The 15,197-nt window shown below is 48.7% G+C and overlaps 1 protein-coding gene across 1 annotated transcript in view; it reads left to right on the top strand.

The window, feature by feature from the left end:
- Positions 1-15,197, top strand: part of MYOCD (myocardin) — a 238,849-nt gene that overhangs the window by 124,699 nt on the left and 98,953 nt on the right. Inside the window, exon 2 of the mRNA XM_030506163.1 lies at positions 9,730-9,959. Within this exon, the coding sequence (XP_030362023.1) occupies positions 9,812-9,959 (148 nt within the window). The 5' untranslated portion in view covers positions 9,730-9,811. The remainder of the gene's footprint in view (positions 1-9,729; positions 9,960-15,197) is intronic.

Below are 15,197 nucleotides of genomic sequence, written 5' to 3' on the forward strand. Positions count from 1 at the left end.
AGGCCCCCGCGCCGGGCAAAGGGACCAGCGAGCTGGCTCTGCCTCCAGCTGCACTCCTGTTTGAGAGCCGCCTTCATCGCTTCATTAATAGTGTTTGTCATTGTGGGGTTTGTTGCTTCCCCTCCTTTTGGCCTCTAACAAAGAGGCATGGCTCCAGTCTGCACTCATTTTCCATTTCAAATCTCTGCCATGTTTTCTTTCTTTCAGAAAGATTGTGTTTATTACATTTCTAAAATGTAACAAAATGAGAGAGACAAAGATCAGACATAACCGCAAATGCCGCAATGTTAGGGCACAGTTAAACGATGCAGCGATAACCAAAGACATTCAAATGACCTTCCACAAGACAAGACAATGCTTGCTTGCAGAAATGTGGGGAGGAAGCTGCTGGTAGGGGTGCAAGTGTCACTGGGAGAGCCTCTCGGGGGTGGCCAATCACAGCTAGACCTGGCTGCAGAAGAACCTGAGCTGGGAGCTGGGCTCCACTGGCCATTAGGAGATGTGCTGGAGGGGAGCGACCCTGGGATGTGGGCATATTGCACACTCAGTGCAAAGTTCATCCACACTGTGTAATGTCATGTGAGGAGGACAAGCAGATCTAGGTCTGAGATAGAAGCTGCCCAGCACTGAGCTATGGAACTATGTGGGCTGAGGAACCTCAACTAGTGTCTTGTTTTGGTGCTGCAGGGCCAGCCTTGCAACAGAACCACTTTTCTAGTGGAAGACTCCAGTTGCTGAGTCAAGGACAGCTTTCCATGTCAGTAAGGTTTTTAATCCTGAATCCAATGCAATGCTATGAGAAAACTCAACCTGGATGTTGTGGACACTTGAGCCCAAGAGCTCAAGAAACTGAGTAGGACGGGCAAGCCTGCTCTAGGGCCTGGCCTCAGGAACCCTCCACACTTAGTTGAAATGAAAAACCTGCTCATCATGTAGCTGTCAGAGCCATGACTTAGTAGTAGAAGCAGTGTCAGTGTTAATGGTAACAGTGATACTGGTAATGTTAAGTACCAGCGGGCACTTCCAGAGACCAGGAATTCCCATTTCACTGGAAAAGTTGAAAAACATGAGTTTTGGTTGGGGCTGTATTTAAACCAGATTCTGAAACCAATGTATGCCAGAGAGGGGCTCTTCCCCAGGGATTGTAGGGATGGGACAAGGGGCAATGGATTCAAACTTAAACAGGGGAGATTCAGGTTAGATATAAGGAAGAAGTTGTTCCCTGTGAGGGTGCTGAGGCACTGGCACAGAGTGCCCAGAGGAGCTGTGGCTGCCCCATCCCTGGCAGTGTTCAAGGCCAGGTTGGACACAGGGGCTTGGAGCAACCTGCTCTAGTGGAAGGTGTCCCTGCCCGTGGCAGGGGGTTGGAGCTGGATGAGCTTTAAGATCCCTTCCAACACAAACCATTCTAGGGTTCTATGTTATTTCCTTTGAACCGGTTTGTCCTTACTAAACAGTCCAGGTGTCACAAGCAGAAACAGCTAATTGCTAAATGTTCACAAATAAAATCAAATAGAATCCCAGATTGGTTTGGGTTGAAGGCACCTTAAAGCTCATCCAGTCCCAACCCCATGCCATGGACAGGGACACCTGCCATCAAATCAAATAGTAGTTTAGAAATAAGCGCTACTGCTACCAAAACCCTCATCCTTCCCATGCCCCCAGCCCACCAAGGCTGCTGGGAATGGGTGTGCAGCACCCTACATCCAGTGTCCCAGCAGTATCTATCATCTGGTGTGATCCAAGCACCACCAGCCCCAGCAGACAGGGCTCATGAGTCAGACCTGGACAATTCACAAGATTAACCTAAAAGCAGTTTTGCAAACAGAGCAAGCAGCAAGAACAAATTTGAGGTTGATATCTGCTTTTTGAGCCTTTTCAGCATAGTTAGAACATTACCGCTTATTTTAAGATTTTGAAGTTTATTTTAAGATTACTTTAAAAACTACAAGCATGGCCCAGATTCATAAGGAGGTGTTTTATCTAACTATTTGCATGTGTTGTCCAGTAACATTATGGTAGTGTTTTTAATGGGCTGGTTTGCCAGGAAATAGCCCCAGACGCATGAGCAGGGCTAAGAACTGGTGGCAAATGCTAGGTAGCACGTGAAGTGCAATCCTTAAGGACTACTGATGTCAAGCCAAATGCAGGAACCATAACCACAGCCGACAAAAATCAAAGTGCTTGTAGCAGAGGGCAGTAGTAGAGCAGCCTGAGTAATGAGGGCTAGCAGCCCCTGTGCCTGGCCCTGGACTAGCCCATGGTTAGAGCAGAGGCTGTGGATGACTGTGTAGGTCCTAGCCCTACTTCTCCATCCACTGTACTTCGGCCCTCTGGGTGTTTGTATCTCTTTCTCAGCGTGGAAAGAGGTTGTGAATGGGAGAGCAGGCTGGTTTTAGTGGCACGGGGCTTGCTCACAGGAGTCGGGGATCAGCACAAGGCACTAGAGGATAGTGCTGGAGTCTCCTCAGGGGTTGTGTCATGTAGCATTAGGCATAAGTCTGCAGGAATGCCAAAGCACCAGCCCTGTGTCTGACATCCATACCTTCAGTGGTGCCATGACCAGACCTGAATAAGCTCTGTAACAGAAGAGGTGTTTGGAGTGCTCAGGCCGCCTCATGTAAGCATGAAGACACATCCTCTGTCTTCAATAGCCAGAAGTGAAATTTTCCTCCTATGGCTCTACAGGAGGAAGGAGACTCTGCTCCTCTTCTCAAAGCTTTCATTCTTTCTCCCTATGTGGATGACTGTTTCTCCGCCTTTCCCTTGGAGCGTTTACTCTGTGCCTGGAGCACAGTACCATGCCCCAGCATTATCACCACCATCCATCCCTTACACCACCATCCATCACTCACACTGTGATGGGTCCTGTTAGCAGCGTGCTGGCTGCAGGGACATCTTTCCCTGGACAGTGCCAGGAACTGGGACATGGAACAAGAAGAGTGCTTTGCCATTGCCTCTTCTATGCAGTTCATCACTCAGAAGTGTCTCCACAGGCTCAACCCAGGTCCCATCCATGCTGCAGGCTCCGCCAAGCATCCCGACACGTCCATGTTCATGGGCTATTTCCTAGCAAGGGAAGGAGACAGCATTAGTGTCAGTTCTGCACACTGCAAAGAGGAGGATAAAGAGGGCTGACAGCTCTTTGGATGTCCTGGTGATGTCCCTGACACATCCTTATATCATTGAATGTGTCAGGGAGACACCTTCTGCCACAATGTTAGACTCTACATCACTGTGCCTTTTCAGGCACAAGGAGTCCTTGTCCTGGGAAGCGCCCTTGGGTGCCAGCAGATGAGCCGTGGGCATGGGTACACAAGCAGGGAGTCAGTTCTTGAGGAATTTCACAGAATCACAGAATAGTTTGGGTTGGAAGGGACCTCCAAAGCTCATCTAGTCCAACCCCCTGCAATGAGCAGGGACATCTTGAACTAGATCAGGCTGCCCGTTCAGAATTTGCACCAGTGAATCTGATCACTGTGAGTCCACATCAATAAGATCAGTTATTTCAGAAGTGTACAATTTGTCAGTCTGATTTTGTCCCAGGCATTTTCAGCCTACTTAGAGGACTGTCAGAGAGGTGGAGCTTAGGAGGATATGGGGCAGTAACTGGTTTCCTGATCTCCACTTCCTCTGCTACTTTTCACCACTTAAAGCTCCATTCTGTGAAAAACGAAGGAGAAATAACTCCTTTTCAAAACAGGGGAGAGACAGGGCTGATGCCAGAACTGAGATGCTCCCTTGAGAAGTGCAGTCCCTATCTCCCATCGCCCTCCCCAGGCTGAAGGCCCTGGGTGAAGATAGCTGCCACTTTCCATCACTGGGCTCTTTGCTGCTGTCTCAGGCCCCATAGCCTATGGGCAGCTTGGAGCGGATATCAGTGCTGGAAATGTGAAGGCTGGGAAGGAGATACTATCCTAAACCCCCTGGGGCTGCAAACAGTTGGCAAACCTTGCTGAGCATGAGGATCACAATGTGACCAAACACTGGGCAAGTTTGCCTTGAGTGAAGATTTCACGGCATCATGTTTGCACAGCTCTGTTCACTGCATCTTGGCACTGGCCCCACAGAGGCGTTGCACAAGAGGTTGCATGGAAGAACTTGTCCATGAAGGGGGTATCCAGGCTTGGGGCAGGCTTCCTTGCATTGTTTTCCATTCACTGGGGAAGTCTCCTGGCCTTTCCAGGAGCTCCTCCTGAGCTGCAGCTAGCGTGGAGGCTGTGGTGAGGAGCAGTTCACTTCTCTGGGGCACAGGAGGAATGTGCAGAGCTGTGGGAAACAGCCTGCAGGCTCCATGCTGCTGCCCAACACCATCACAGGATGGGGCTTTCTGCATCCCCGAGGAGGCACGAGGGGGACATCTGTGGGGACATCATCTGCAAGGAAAACAATGAGCTAATAGCAGTGGTGCATTTCCTGGCAGGTCCAGGATGGTCCCAGAGGAGCAAAGGTCACTTGTTGTTCTGGGTGTAGGGGCAAGAGCTGTCTTCTGCCTTGCCAAACATGCATGGCTCTAAGGAGGATCAGGCAGGGTTCCTGCTGGAGCTTGTACATAGCAGGGTTTGATCAACATTTGTAACTAGACAGTACAAATGTCCATGGGACACACAGGAATCCAGAGCTACTTTTACTGTCTGAGCACTGTAAACATCAGCTAAAACACACAAAGTCCATGTTCAGTGAGATGGTTTTATCAGCAACATTCCTACAAGCAGAAGTCCAGGAATACAAACACACCACAACAAACACGTGAAGAATTTGATAAGACTGGTCTGCATCTCTGAACATCTCTCTCCTGGTTTTTCTCTTTGGGTATTTAAAGTTTTATGGTGGGTCAAGATTGCTTAAGAGGAGCTGCACATGCATTAGAGCTAAACGTATTTACTTCCACTTCAACCTCTAAGAGAGCAAACAGGAAAGCAGGGGAGGATTTAGATGGATCCAGTATCTGAGGAAGCGTAAGCTATGCTCATTCCCATCTCAGTGCATGCAGGAGGTGGCAGAGGGGAAAAGGTGAGAAGGTGGAAAGTGAAGATTAGATGTACGGGTCTGTGCTGGGCAGGGAACAACCATGCAGACCATCAAAGCTGCATCTCAGTACCCAAGAAGGAGCCAGCCCTGTGGTAGTGTCATTCATTAAAACATTTCACTAAGACACTTCTAAATTAAGACATTTGCATAGCAGCAAAGTGCATTTCGAGGTGTTGTGCCTAATCCTATGAAGGCTACAGGCAGGAGCCAGGTGCCTTAACATGGGTGTCTCAAGCCTGTAGAGGTGCCCATGTCCAGCTGCTGTAGGCTCTGCGTCCTGTCTCTCAGGCAAGCAGGGGTGCCTCAGATGGTGCTGGAGGCCTCTGCTCAGACACTGGGATCAAGCCCGGATCCCTGCATGCTTCACATGACAGAGAGACTTTCCATCTCCTTTTTGTCTTGTCTTTTTGGGTTGCTCAGGTGTATCTGCAGGACAACAGTGGTGCTGAGCAGAGGAAGAAGTGTCTGTCCCTATGTTAGATCCCAGAGCAGGGCTCAGGAAGGGTCTTGTTTTGCTCCAGAGAGCGGCAGATCTTATTTCTGGTGCGCACCTTGGCGCAATGCTCACTCTTAGCTCGCTCCTGGAAAGCTAGAAAGAGGCTTGATCCAAGTATTTGCTTGACATGGGGAGACCTGAGGTATGGAAGCAGCTTGCTGCGACCTGGACAGGGAATTGTTCAGTTTAGGAGTTTTCCGGACAAATTACTTCTTTGTTGGAAGCTGAGCTGCTGAAGCCAAAACTGTTTCTCAGGGAGATAAAGTTTTCCCCCACTTCTTAAAATAATTTTTTGATTTCTATGGTTTAGTTCATTTTTCTAAGAAGAAGTTAAAAACGTTAAAAAATTAAAATATTTTAGAATTATCCAATGGGAAATGATGAGTGACCTGTTCCCCTTCCTCCCTTTGCTTTATTTTGCAATATCTCCCTATCTCCATTTGGGATCAGGGGAAATTATAAAAAATCATGGGAAGTTTTGCTGTGGGAAAACATCTCCCTCGGAGCTGTGACAAACTCGAAGCATCCTGCAGAGCCCCCAGTGACATGCATGCGGGTGCATGGTGTGGTGGAGCAAGCCCTCCACCTCTGCAAAGCCTGAGCAGCACCAAGCACTCAGCCTGGATGAGGACAGTGATGGCTCAGGCTGCTCGGTGGTTGCTGGTGTGGGCTGGGGGCTGCCGGGTGGCAGAGGGACACAGTCAGGGCTCTGCAGAGATGGACAGGGGAGGCTGGAGGAAACAGCAGACCCAGAGCTCCTTGCTGTGACGGGTGGTGGGAGCAGGGTCCGTGCCTTCCTCCCGACAGCCAGCGTTGAGGCAGAGCTGGTCTTGCCAAGCTGCCCCCATGCAGGGCTATCTGCTGCATGAGTCACCCTGGCTGCATGGTATGGAACACTGAAGTCCAAAGGGAGGTCAAGGCACCTTCATCCATGCTCCAGGTCCTACACCGCTCCCCTGGGATGCACCTGCGCTGCACTCGCCTCCATTTCTGGTTTCCAAACCTGCTCCTTCCACGTAGAAACATTCATGCCTGAGCTGTGGAGTGTCTGGGCAGTGCAGGACCTCCCGGGGCTGCACAATCCTCAGTCTACATCTCCCCCAGCAGGACAGACTCAAAAGCATGCCTGGTGTGTGTGGGCACTGCACGGGCTGCCCAGGAGATGGGGGAGCAGGGTAAGGGGAGAAGGGCAGCTTGTCTGGGCATGCTGCTCCGTTATGCAGCAGCAGGGATGGAGGGAAGGGAAGGCAGCACCCAGAGTGGTCAGTCAGCAGGCAGGGCCAATGCAACCTGTCTGTGTCACAGCAGGCATTAGGGACAGAGTGTGTGACAGTTCCAGGGGAACGCATGAGCACCCTATACTGCTGTAACCCGGTGCTATGCGTGGCATGACCTGGCCATACCCACCTGGCCAGTGAGGAGATGAGTCCATCCAGCCTGGCCCATGTCCCAGGGAAAGCATATCCTCACCCATGCTACAGTGCTGTGTGACAGAAAGCAAGGAGGCTTGTAAGCCAGGCATCTGCTTTGGAGGATCTCCAGTGTCTTCCAAGGAAGTCACATGAGCTACCATGGCAGTCCAGCTTTATGAATTTAATATTTATAGTCAGAGAGAGATGGGAAGTGGCCTGTACTGTGTATAGCCTTGCAATTTATGTGCTGGCAGCAGTGCTTGATGGGAGATATGTTCTCTGAGGCTCAAAAGTGTGCTTAAGCTTTGTAAATACTTGAGGCTGAAGTGAGCGAACAATGTGGGATGTTTTGAGGCCAAATTTGACTTCAGGATAAAAAAACCCACCATTGAGCCATTGGTACTTGAGTGTGTGGTGAATGCCTGTGTCTTGGGGGTCGCAGCATGACCTGACTCAGGCACCCCAGTGCACTCACTGCAAATTAAAGTGTTGCATATGCTCTGAGTGCAAGAAGATTGTACCCAGAGCCTGTAAGAAGCCTTCCTGAGAGCCTCCTGCCTCTGCTGGTGGTCTCGCAGCTTCAGCACTGGCTGGCTGGCTCAGGCTCTCGATTTGTCAAAAACATTAATAATCATAATCCATATAAAACTGTCATATTGGTTCAACATGTACGTCACCAAAGCCCTGACTCATTTATCAAAGATTTAGTGTTCAGTTGAACAAAGTCTCATTTTTGTAAGCAGATGCAGTTTGCTGGATTGTCCTGTCATCACCCGCTGTTTCCACTGCAAAGATGCATCATATCAGCAACTTCTAAAAGTTCAAAACATGTACGTTTTAAAATAGCAATGTAAACACTTGTTGCATGTTCCACGTTAGTCACAAGTTAAACAGAGAGCTGAGGGGCTGCTTGTGCCAAAGTGGGGCTGCAGCCCTGCAGCCACTAGTGGTGGATGTGCAGTGGGTCAGTTGCCCATCACAGTGGGGCATGCATGGCACAGCAGTCACACCACTAGAAAAAGACCATGAGCTGCTAAAATGTTTGAGCTGAGGTTCGAACTGAAACTGTCAGTTCAAAGGTGCAGCACATCACACAGCCCTGGCCTGTCTGGATGCTGCAGGGCTGTTTCTATGTGTAGTGGCAGCATGTCAGACTTTGGTAGGGATACCTGAGCACAGGAGATGGGGAAAGGGATGTAAAGGCAGTAGATGTAGAGGATGGAGGGGGCAGTGATGGAAAGCATGTGGGAGAAAGGAGGGTCTGGTGGTTAAGGACTTGTTTTGGATAAAGAGTGGGTTTGCATTTTGTTTCAGAGCCCAGACAGCAGGGTTGGGTATGGGCACAGGCTGCCTGCACGTGGGGACAGTTTTGTGTTCCACCTTCAAAGTGATAAAGTGACACAAGCATTTTGCGACCTTCGCCCTGTCCACCACATAGACACCCTACATGGAACCTCCCAGCAACAAAACCCAGTGTGAAGAGGATGGAGTAGGTCACCTGCAGCCAGTGGGACACAGCCATGGGGCAGGTGGGGGCAGACAGTGAGGCGGATGAGAAAGAAGATGGCAAAATCCTTGCCAGTGCAGGGTAGGAAGAGGCCTGTGGGGCAGTCCTGGCACACATAGCGTGGAGGAGATGGTATCATATACAGTGCACTATTCTTACTTCCTTATACAGTAAATTGGTAACTTTTTTGTGTTAAATCAGATTTTATCACTGAATCAATCTTGCACTTTTCTATTCTTGTTCTCTACAAATGACCTTTTTTAGCTCTCCTCGGCTTTTTCCTGATGGGACTCATTAGGAGCTGGTGCTGATTCTTACAGGCATTCACTTTCACTTAGCATCTGGAGCTTTGTTTTAGACAACACGATGTTGAAACGGTCCTTGCAGCTTTCTTCTGCTGTGCTCAGTATCAGCAGCTCCTCTTGGGTCACGTGCCTGCATCCCACAAATACATTTGACGTGAGCTAAATCCTTCCCGTCCCTGTTTCTGGTGAGATATGAGTGTCAGCAAGGCAAGCATCTCCTTGCCCACACATTTGTAGAAGGACAACCTGAATTTGCAGAATTTCCTGAGACTTTTCATGATGTATTTTGACCATAAACCCCACATAAACTTCAGAGTAGAACAAACAACTCCTCCCATCCTTCGAAAACTCACACAATTTTTATGTAATGTGGTTGAGTTCTTCATAAAGGCTTTAACTCTACCATGTGTGCTAGTGACAGCTTTGATGTCAATGAATAGTTTTTGCAGGGTGTTTGTACACTTGCTGCTGTAAAAGCTAGCTGGGGTTTGCTATTTGGTGTTCGCTATCTGTATCATGTAATTCTGTGTTGTGTGGAATCTGCATCTAACTTATTCTGTGTTGTGTGGAATTATTTCCATCACCCCCTTTTCTCAGCAGACCAGAGCCTTATATAAAGGAAGATCATTCTCACTTGTAGGCCTGTTCTGTATTCCTAACAGTTCAATTGCTCTCTCATCTGGGTGACCATGGTTGTGTTTTTTCATAACACTCCTGGCTGTTCACAGATATTCTGTGCTTATGGGTGGAAATTCTTCCAGCAAAGTAGCCAAGGATGCAGACCCAGCAGACAAGGAGAGCAGAACCAAGCAGGCAATAGGGAATCCTGAAGTCTTCCTCTCCAGTGTGTCCAACACAGGAGAACAGATGGAGTAATTATTTCTCTGTTGTCTGATTGTTACACAAATGCCAGTCTTCGTCCACAGTTCCACGGACTGGTTGGGAACTTCATCTTTACCTGCTCCTCTTCTCTTCCAGAGGTAACTTTGGGGTCTGCTTCTCTACCTGATCATTCAAAGTGGAGCAGCCAGAATCTGAACCATTCCCTTCAGGCACGGTGATGAATGGTGTGATCAAACAGGATTGCTCCGACCACAGAAGTGCACCGAGTGGGAATGAAGAAGAAAAGACACCCAAGGAAAAGGCTGGCAGTGAAGTGAGAGATGGCCCCAAGCTCCAGCCACCACCCTTCGCGGAGCGGAAGAACGGTAAGTGCCTCACCCAGCGGTGTTATGAGAGGGGAGCTGAGGCTGGATGAATGCTGGTGGAGCATCTCTCGCACGTGCTGGGTTTGTGGCTCACCACTGTTTTGGTGTATGGTGCCTTTGATGGTGTTTCTGATGGCAACATTTGAAGATATGATGGAAGTGTCTCCTCAGCTCAGTATCTCCGGGTCAGACTTGAAGGAGTTGCCGTGTTATATACCAAGTGTTTGGTATAATTGTGGCTGAACTGTGGATTTCCAGGGCTTAGGAAAAGGCTGGTGTTTGGCCACCAGGGAATTTCTGGGGCATTAGGATGATGTGAAATTTTTCGCTGGAGAAGGAATGGAAGTGGCACAGATAGACCTGTTCTGCCCTCACAGAGAACTGGATGCTTCAATAACCTTGTCTTCAGCAAAATTGCTTCAGATTGATGTAACAGAGAGCAGAATTTGGCCTCTGCAAGGGTCGTTTGTGTTGCCTTGGTCATGGGTCCAGCAACTAGTCTTGCTGGCAGGTATCGATCTGAGTTTCGGTGGAGATCTGTTGGTAGAAAGCTGATGGACAGAAAACTCCACAATTCAGTGTGTGCAAAGCATGCTCAGGCTGAGGAGCTGTTTGCTATTTCTTTCAGACAACTGTATAATATATGAAATGAAGCAAATTCCTTTTGTGCACGCTAAGGCTTTCAACATTAAGTCCTCAAAATATCGTGCAATGTGAAAGTGCAGCTCCAAGGCACTATTTTCGCTTTGTGTCTTTCATTGTTTGCATTATTGTACAGAACCCAATTTTTCTCAATCACTATAAATCAGAAATAATCCAAATGATGTCATCATGGCAATGTACTGGTGTCAGACCGGAGTAACACAGCAGAGAACCAGGCCCAGAGTCTGCCCATAGTCAGACTTAGTCACACCCGTGAGGGCACTTCTTTTTTGCAGTCCCAGATATCAAAGTGTACCTAAGACCATATGACAACAATGAGAAAGATGACATGGACTTGTAAACGGGCAACTCTGTTTGGTGATGTTAAAAAAAATCACATTTTCTCTGCAGCTTTCCCACCCTTTTTTTTTTTTTTTTGCATCCATTTCCCACGTTTTTTGCTATGAGAAAGCAAAGAAAGCAAAATCTCCTGTGCCCGTAGGCAAAAGCTGACCAGCAGCCATGCAGATACTGACTGCACTGAGCCCTGCAGCACTGCCAGCATCTGCCTTGCAGCTGGCCCTGTGTCAGCCGGGTGTCCTGCGGGACACGGCTCCATCCCCAGAGCCCCTCTATGCTGGGCTGTTTGCAGAGTCTCTAAGTGAGAAGAGCCCCCCACAGTCTGGGCATCCCTCCAGCCCTTTGCTCTCCTCCTGTTGCTGCTTTTCCCTTTCTGTTGCACATTGAGACAGCACAGAGGCTCTGCTCTTCCTCCCGGTTCCCGGCTGGGAGCAGCCGGCTCCCTTCATCTCACATCATCATGGGAGCTGGCAAGCCCACCAAGTGTCACACGTGTCATGTGGCACCTGGGCCTGCCTTTGATGTCAGGTTCCCTGGTGTGGCAGCTCCCACAGGGCTGCTGGAGCAGTCTGAGGAGCGCCCAGACAGGGAATGAAGAGGCGGGGGATCATCTGTGGGACATAACAGTCACCTCCCTTCGCCCCGCAGGACACTGCAGAGCCCTGAAGCAGGTTTGTCCCTGCCCAGGTCCCTTCCTGTCCCATTCCATGTCATTTGGTGGGTGGTCACAGCATGGAACTGCTACCCCACCAACTCACCGCAGGGTGGAAGGTTAGTAGTTGGGATTGCCATAGGGAGAACGCAAGATGTCAGTGTCTCCTCGTATCCCCATGAAGGGGGTCCTCCCCATCTCCATGAAGGGCACCTCTATTGGTGTATTCACCACTCCCACCCTGATCCCACAAATACATGGGGGACATCAGCAGAAGGGAGCAGGGACCCATCATAAAATCGTAGGATCATAGAATGAGTTAGGCTGGAAAGGACCTTAAAGCTCATCCAATTCCAACCCCCTGCCATGGGCAGGGACACCTTCCACTAGAGCAGGTTGCTCCAAGCCCCTGTGTCCAACCTGGCCTTGAATGCTGCCAGAGCACAGCTCCTCAGAGAGGACTAGCTCCTGCCCAAGTCTGAACTTTCAGACTGCAGTCTTTATCTGACTTAACTTTGATTTAATAAAAACAGTCTAGCTTGAATATTTTTAAATAGGAAAATAGCCTTTTAACTCTAGTATTATTCAAAAATGGCTGAGGGGATTTCATTTAAATTTGTAAAAATAAATCACCTTTGAGCAAGCAGAAATCTCATTTGACAGGACCTGCAAAAACCTGGGACTGGATGCATAGATCCAGGAAAACAGAGATTGTCACCCCTACAACAAGCAATAATCCTGACTTCTGCCTGGCCAGCTGCAGCCCCAACCCCTGGCCCTTTCCTGCCCCTACACTGTCAGGCTGCCTTTTCACCATGACTGTGCCGAGTCCCTCATCCCATGCTGTTGATATGCTCATCTGCTCAACTGACATCTTCTCCTCCTGAGTTCTGGTCCACACTGGGCTGAACTGGGCAGACCTGTGAACTGTGGTCTCGGAAAAGCCTAAGGCAAACATGGCTGTGGGTCTTCTTAAAGTCATTAGTGATGCTGGTTTTAGAGGTGAGATCTGCTTGACGCCCCACCACCACCTCCCGAGGGTGCTGCAGCCTTCAGCCCGGGAATGAGGGACAGTGCTTGCACTGCACAGTGACCCAGAGTCCCATTGTGCAGGTACCAAAGCTCATCATGACCAGATCCAGAGGTGATTAGTACGTGCATCCTCCATGTCCTAAGCCTGAGTTAGCCACAGAGATCCTTAGGATCCATAAGCTGCTTTTCCCTTCCATCTGAAACCCTCCCAGATGTTGACACCAAGCCCAGTAGTTACACTCTGAAGCATCAATGCTCCCAGGATCATTTTCCTCAGCTGGTAACAGCTTCCATTCCACTGCATCCCACCCCATCCCATCCCACACCAGCCTGTCACGCTGCACACCTGCACTTCATCTGTGGCAGCTGTGCCTGGGAACATCTGCACAACATTTTGCTTGTCTTCTCTGGCTTGCATCAAGACTGCTCCTTCCCTTCATGGCCGAAAATGATGATTTCTCTGCACACCTTCCCAGCAGTGGGGAAGGCAGTGAGGATGCAGGCTCTGTGCATGGACTTTGGCCATGGATCTCTCCCAGGGCCTATTTGGCCAGGTGGATTTCAGAAAGAACTTTATGGTAACACTTGCAATCACAAGAAAAGGAGTCAAAGGACATGCGGGAGCTACTTACCATCAAGCAGCTCCTCCAAAACTGTCTCACACATGTGCTCAGTGTGTGAGGGGTTAGGCATCCTCTGGTGCAGTCCAGACACAGCAAAGTCCCTGGCTCAGAGCTACTGTCCCTTGTTCCCTGCACTAGGACTCTGAGAGTGAGATGTATTTCACTGACGGAGTTACCAAAGTGTGAGACATCCTGTCTGATCTGAGGAGGTTTCTCTGCCTCGGAAACTCTGTTCAGGGTGGGCTCAGTCCCTTCTGGAGGGTCCCATTTCTCTCCAGTGATTACCAGGGTTTCGATGACCAGCTCTGACCAAGACACCTTTTAGAGAAGAGATTCATTTTACCAATGTCCCTACATAAGTGTCTCCAGGTTTGGGTGGCAGAGCTCCCATTGCGGGAGATGGATCCAGTCCGCAGGCGTGTGGCCAGAGGCCACTGGCAGGCTCCTGCAGTTAGGAGAGCTGAAGGGTTCCCCTTGTGCCTACTCTGGTTCAGCAGCATGTTTGCTAACTGCTCCTAACGTTTCCACACAGGTTTCCCACTGCTGATTTTGGAAAATAATGTCATTAAACTCTTCAGTTTATTTGTGTAGTGAAATAGACCTTCTGACCACAGCTCCTTCAGCCCCCTGCAACAAAAGGGAGGATTTTCAAGTGCCCATCTGGTTTGTGTTTAATGTAATGTGCAGAAAGGTTGCACATTTTCAGGACCCGTGTTCATAAGTAGTAGGTTGTACAACAGTTTATTACATAAATGGAGCTTTATATTGCTGGGCTTTGTTGAGCTGCCAGTTGGGATAAAAAAAAACCCCTAACGTGCTTCATAGAGTCTATCAAGGAAAATTAGAAAGCATTAAATTCTGCTCAAACTATCAGCCCTTGGTGAGCGGGTAATCAAATCCAGAAAGGCTGGTGGGAGGTCACGAGTTTCTTGCTCTTGGTGTATCTATCTGAATCAATAACTACTATGAAAGGCATGTAAGTAAAACAAAGCAAAAAGAGAGAGAGATGTCTGACCTAGAAGTCATCACGATATCATGATAGTCCAGAAGAGGCAAGATACCTACAGTTTTTGGGGAGAAACCCTCACATAGTCTCCGCTCAGTTTTTGGGGAGAAATCCTCAGTCTCCGCTCAGTTCTTGTGGGGAGCATGTGTTTTAGTTTAAATATATATTGAAATGGTTATTAAATTACTATCTAGTCCCAGGCAAAATCTAGCCCTTGTTCCACATAGGCAGGTAAGAGGTGTATCTGCAAGGAAGATTTTCCAAATTACCTTTGGATCCAAATCAAATAAATCTTGCAAATGTTGTTTTGAACCCAGGTGACATCTAATCCGCAATGGAATATCAGCCTGCAGCCTTGAACTGCACAGCCGAGCTTTAATGCCACTTAAATCAGAATGTAAGAACTAAAAGAATTCCAGGAATCCAATGATATAAACTGTATTTTTAGAGCTGTGAGTGACTTGTGAGGGTGAAACATTGCAGTGACTAAAGATAGCACAAGCAAGGTTTTCCATGATTTATCGCAAGAACGCTCACAGTAAGTTAAAGCCATCGAATGTTGTGATAGCAGCACCTACATGTTGGCGTGTTTTCAAGACAAGTCATTCATAACATATTTGTCACAGAGCAAAATTTCCATAACAGAGCTCTCAGTTGTTTCTCACTTGCACAAGCACCACACACATCCCTTTTCTACTAAGGCACCAAGAGGTTCATTTGTTTCCTAGGATCTATTTTGTTCTCTAAGACAGCTGGGAGGAACCCACTTGCCTGCATGTTTCAAACCTCTCCCAAGCTCTCAGTCTGGCTGAGTGATCAAAGTGGTGGTGGGAGAGGACCATGACCCTGCATTGGACCCAGACAGTCACGGTGCCACTCCGTTCCTTGCTGGCCATCTGGAGTTTAGCTATTTCTTTAATAGG

The sequence above is a fragment of the Strigops habroptila genome, chromosome 14 (genome assembly GCF_004027225.2).
Source record: "Strigops habroptila isolate Jane chromosome 14, bStrHab1.2.pri, whole genome shotgun sequence".
Lineage (NCBI taxonomy): Eukaryota > Metazoa > Chordata > Aves > Psittaciformes > Psittacidae > Strigops > Strigops habroptila.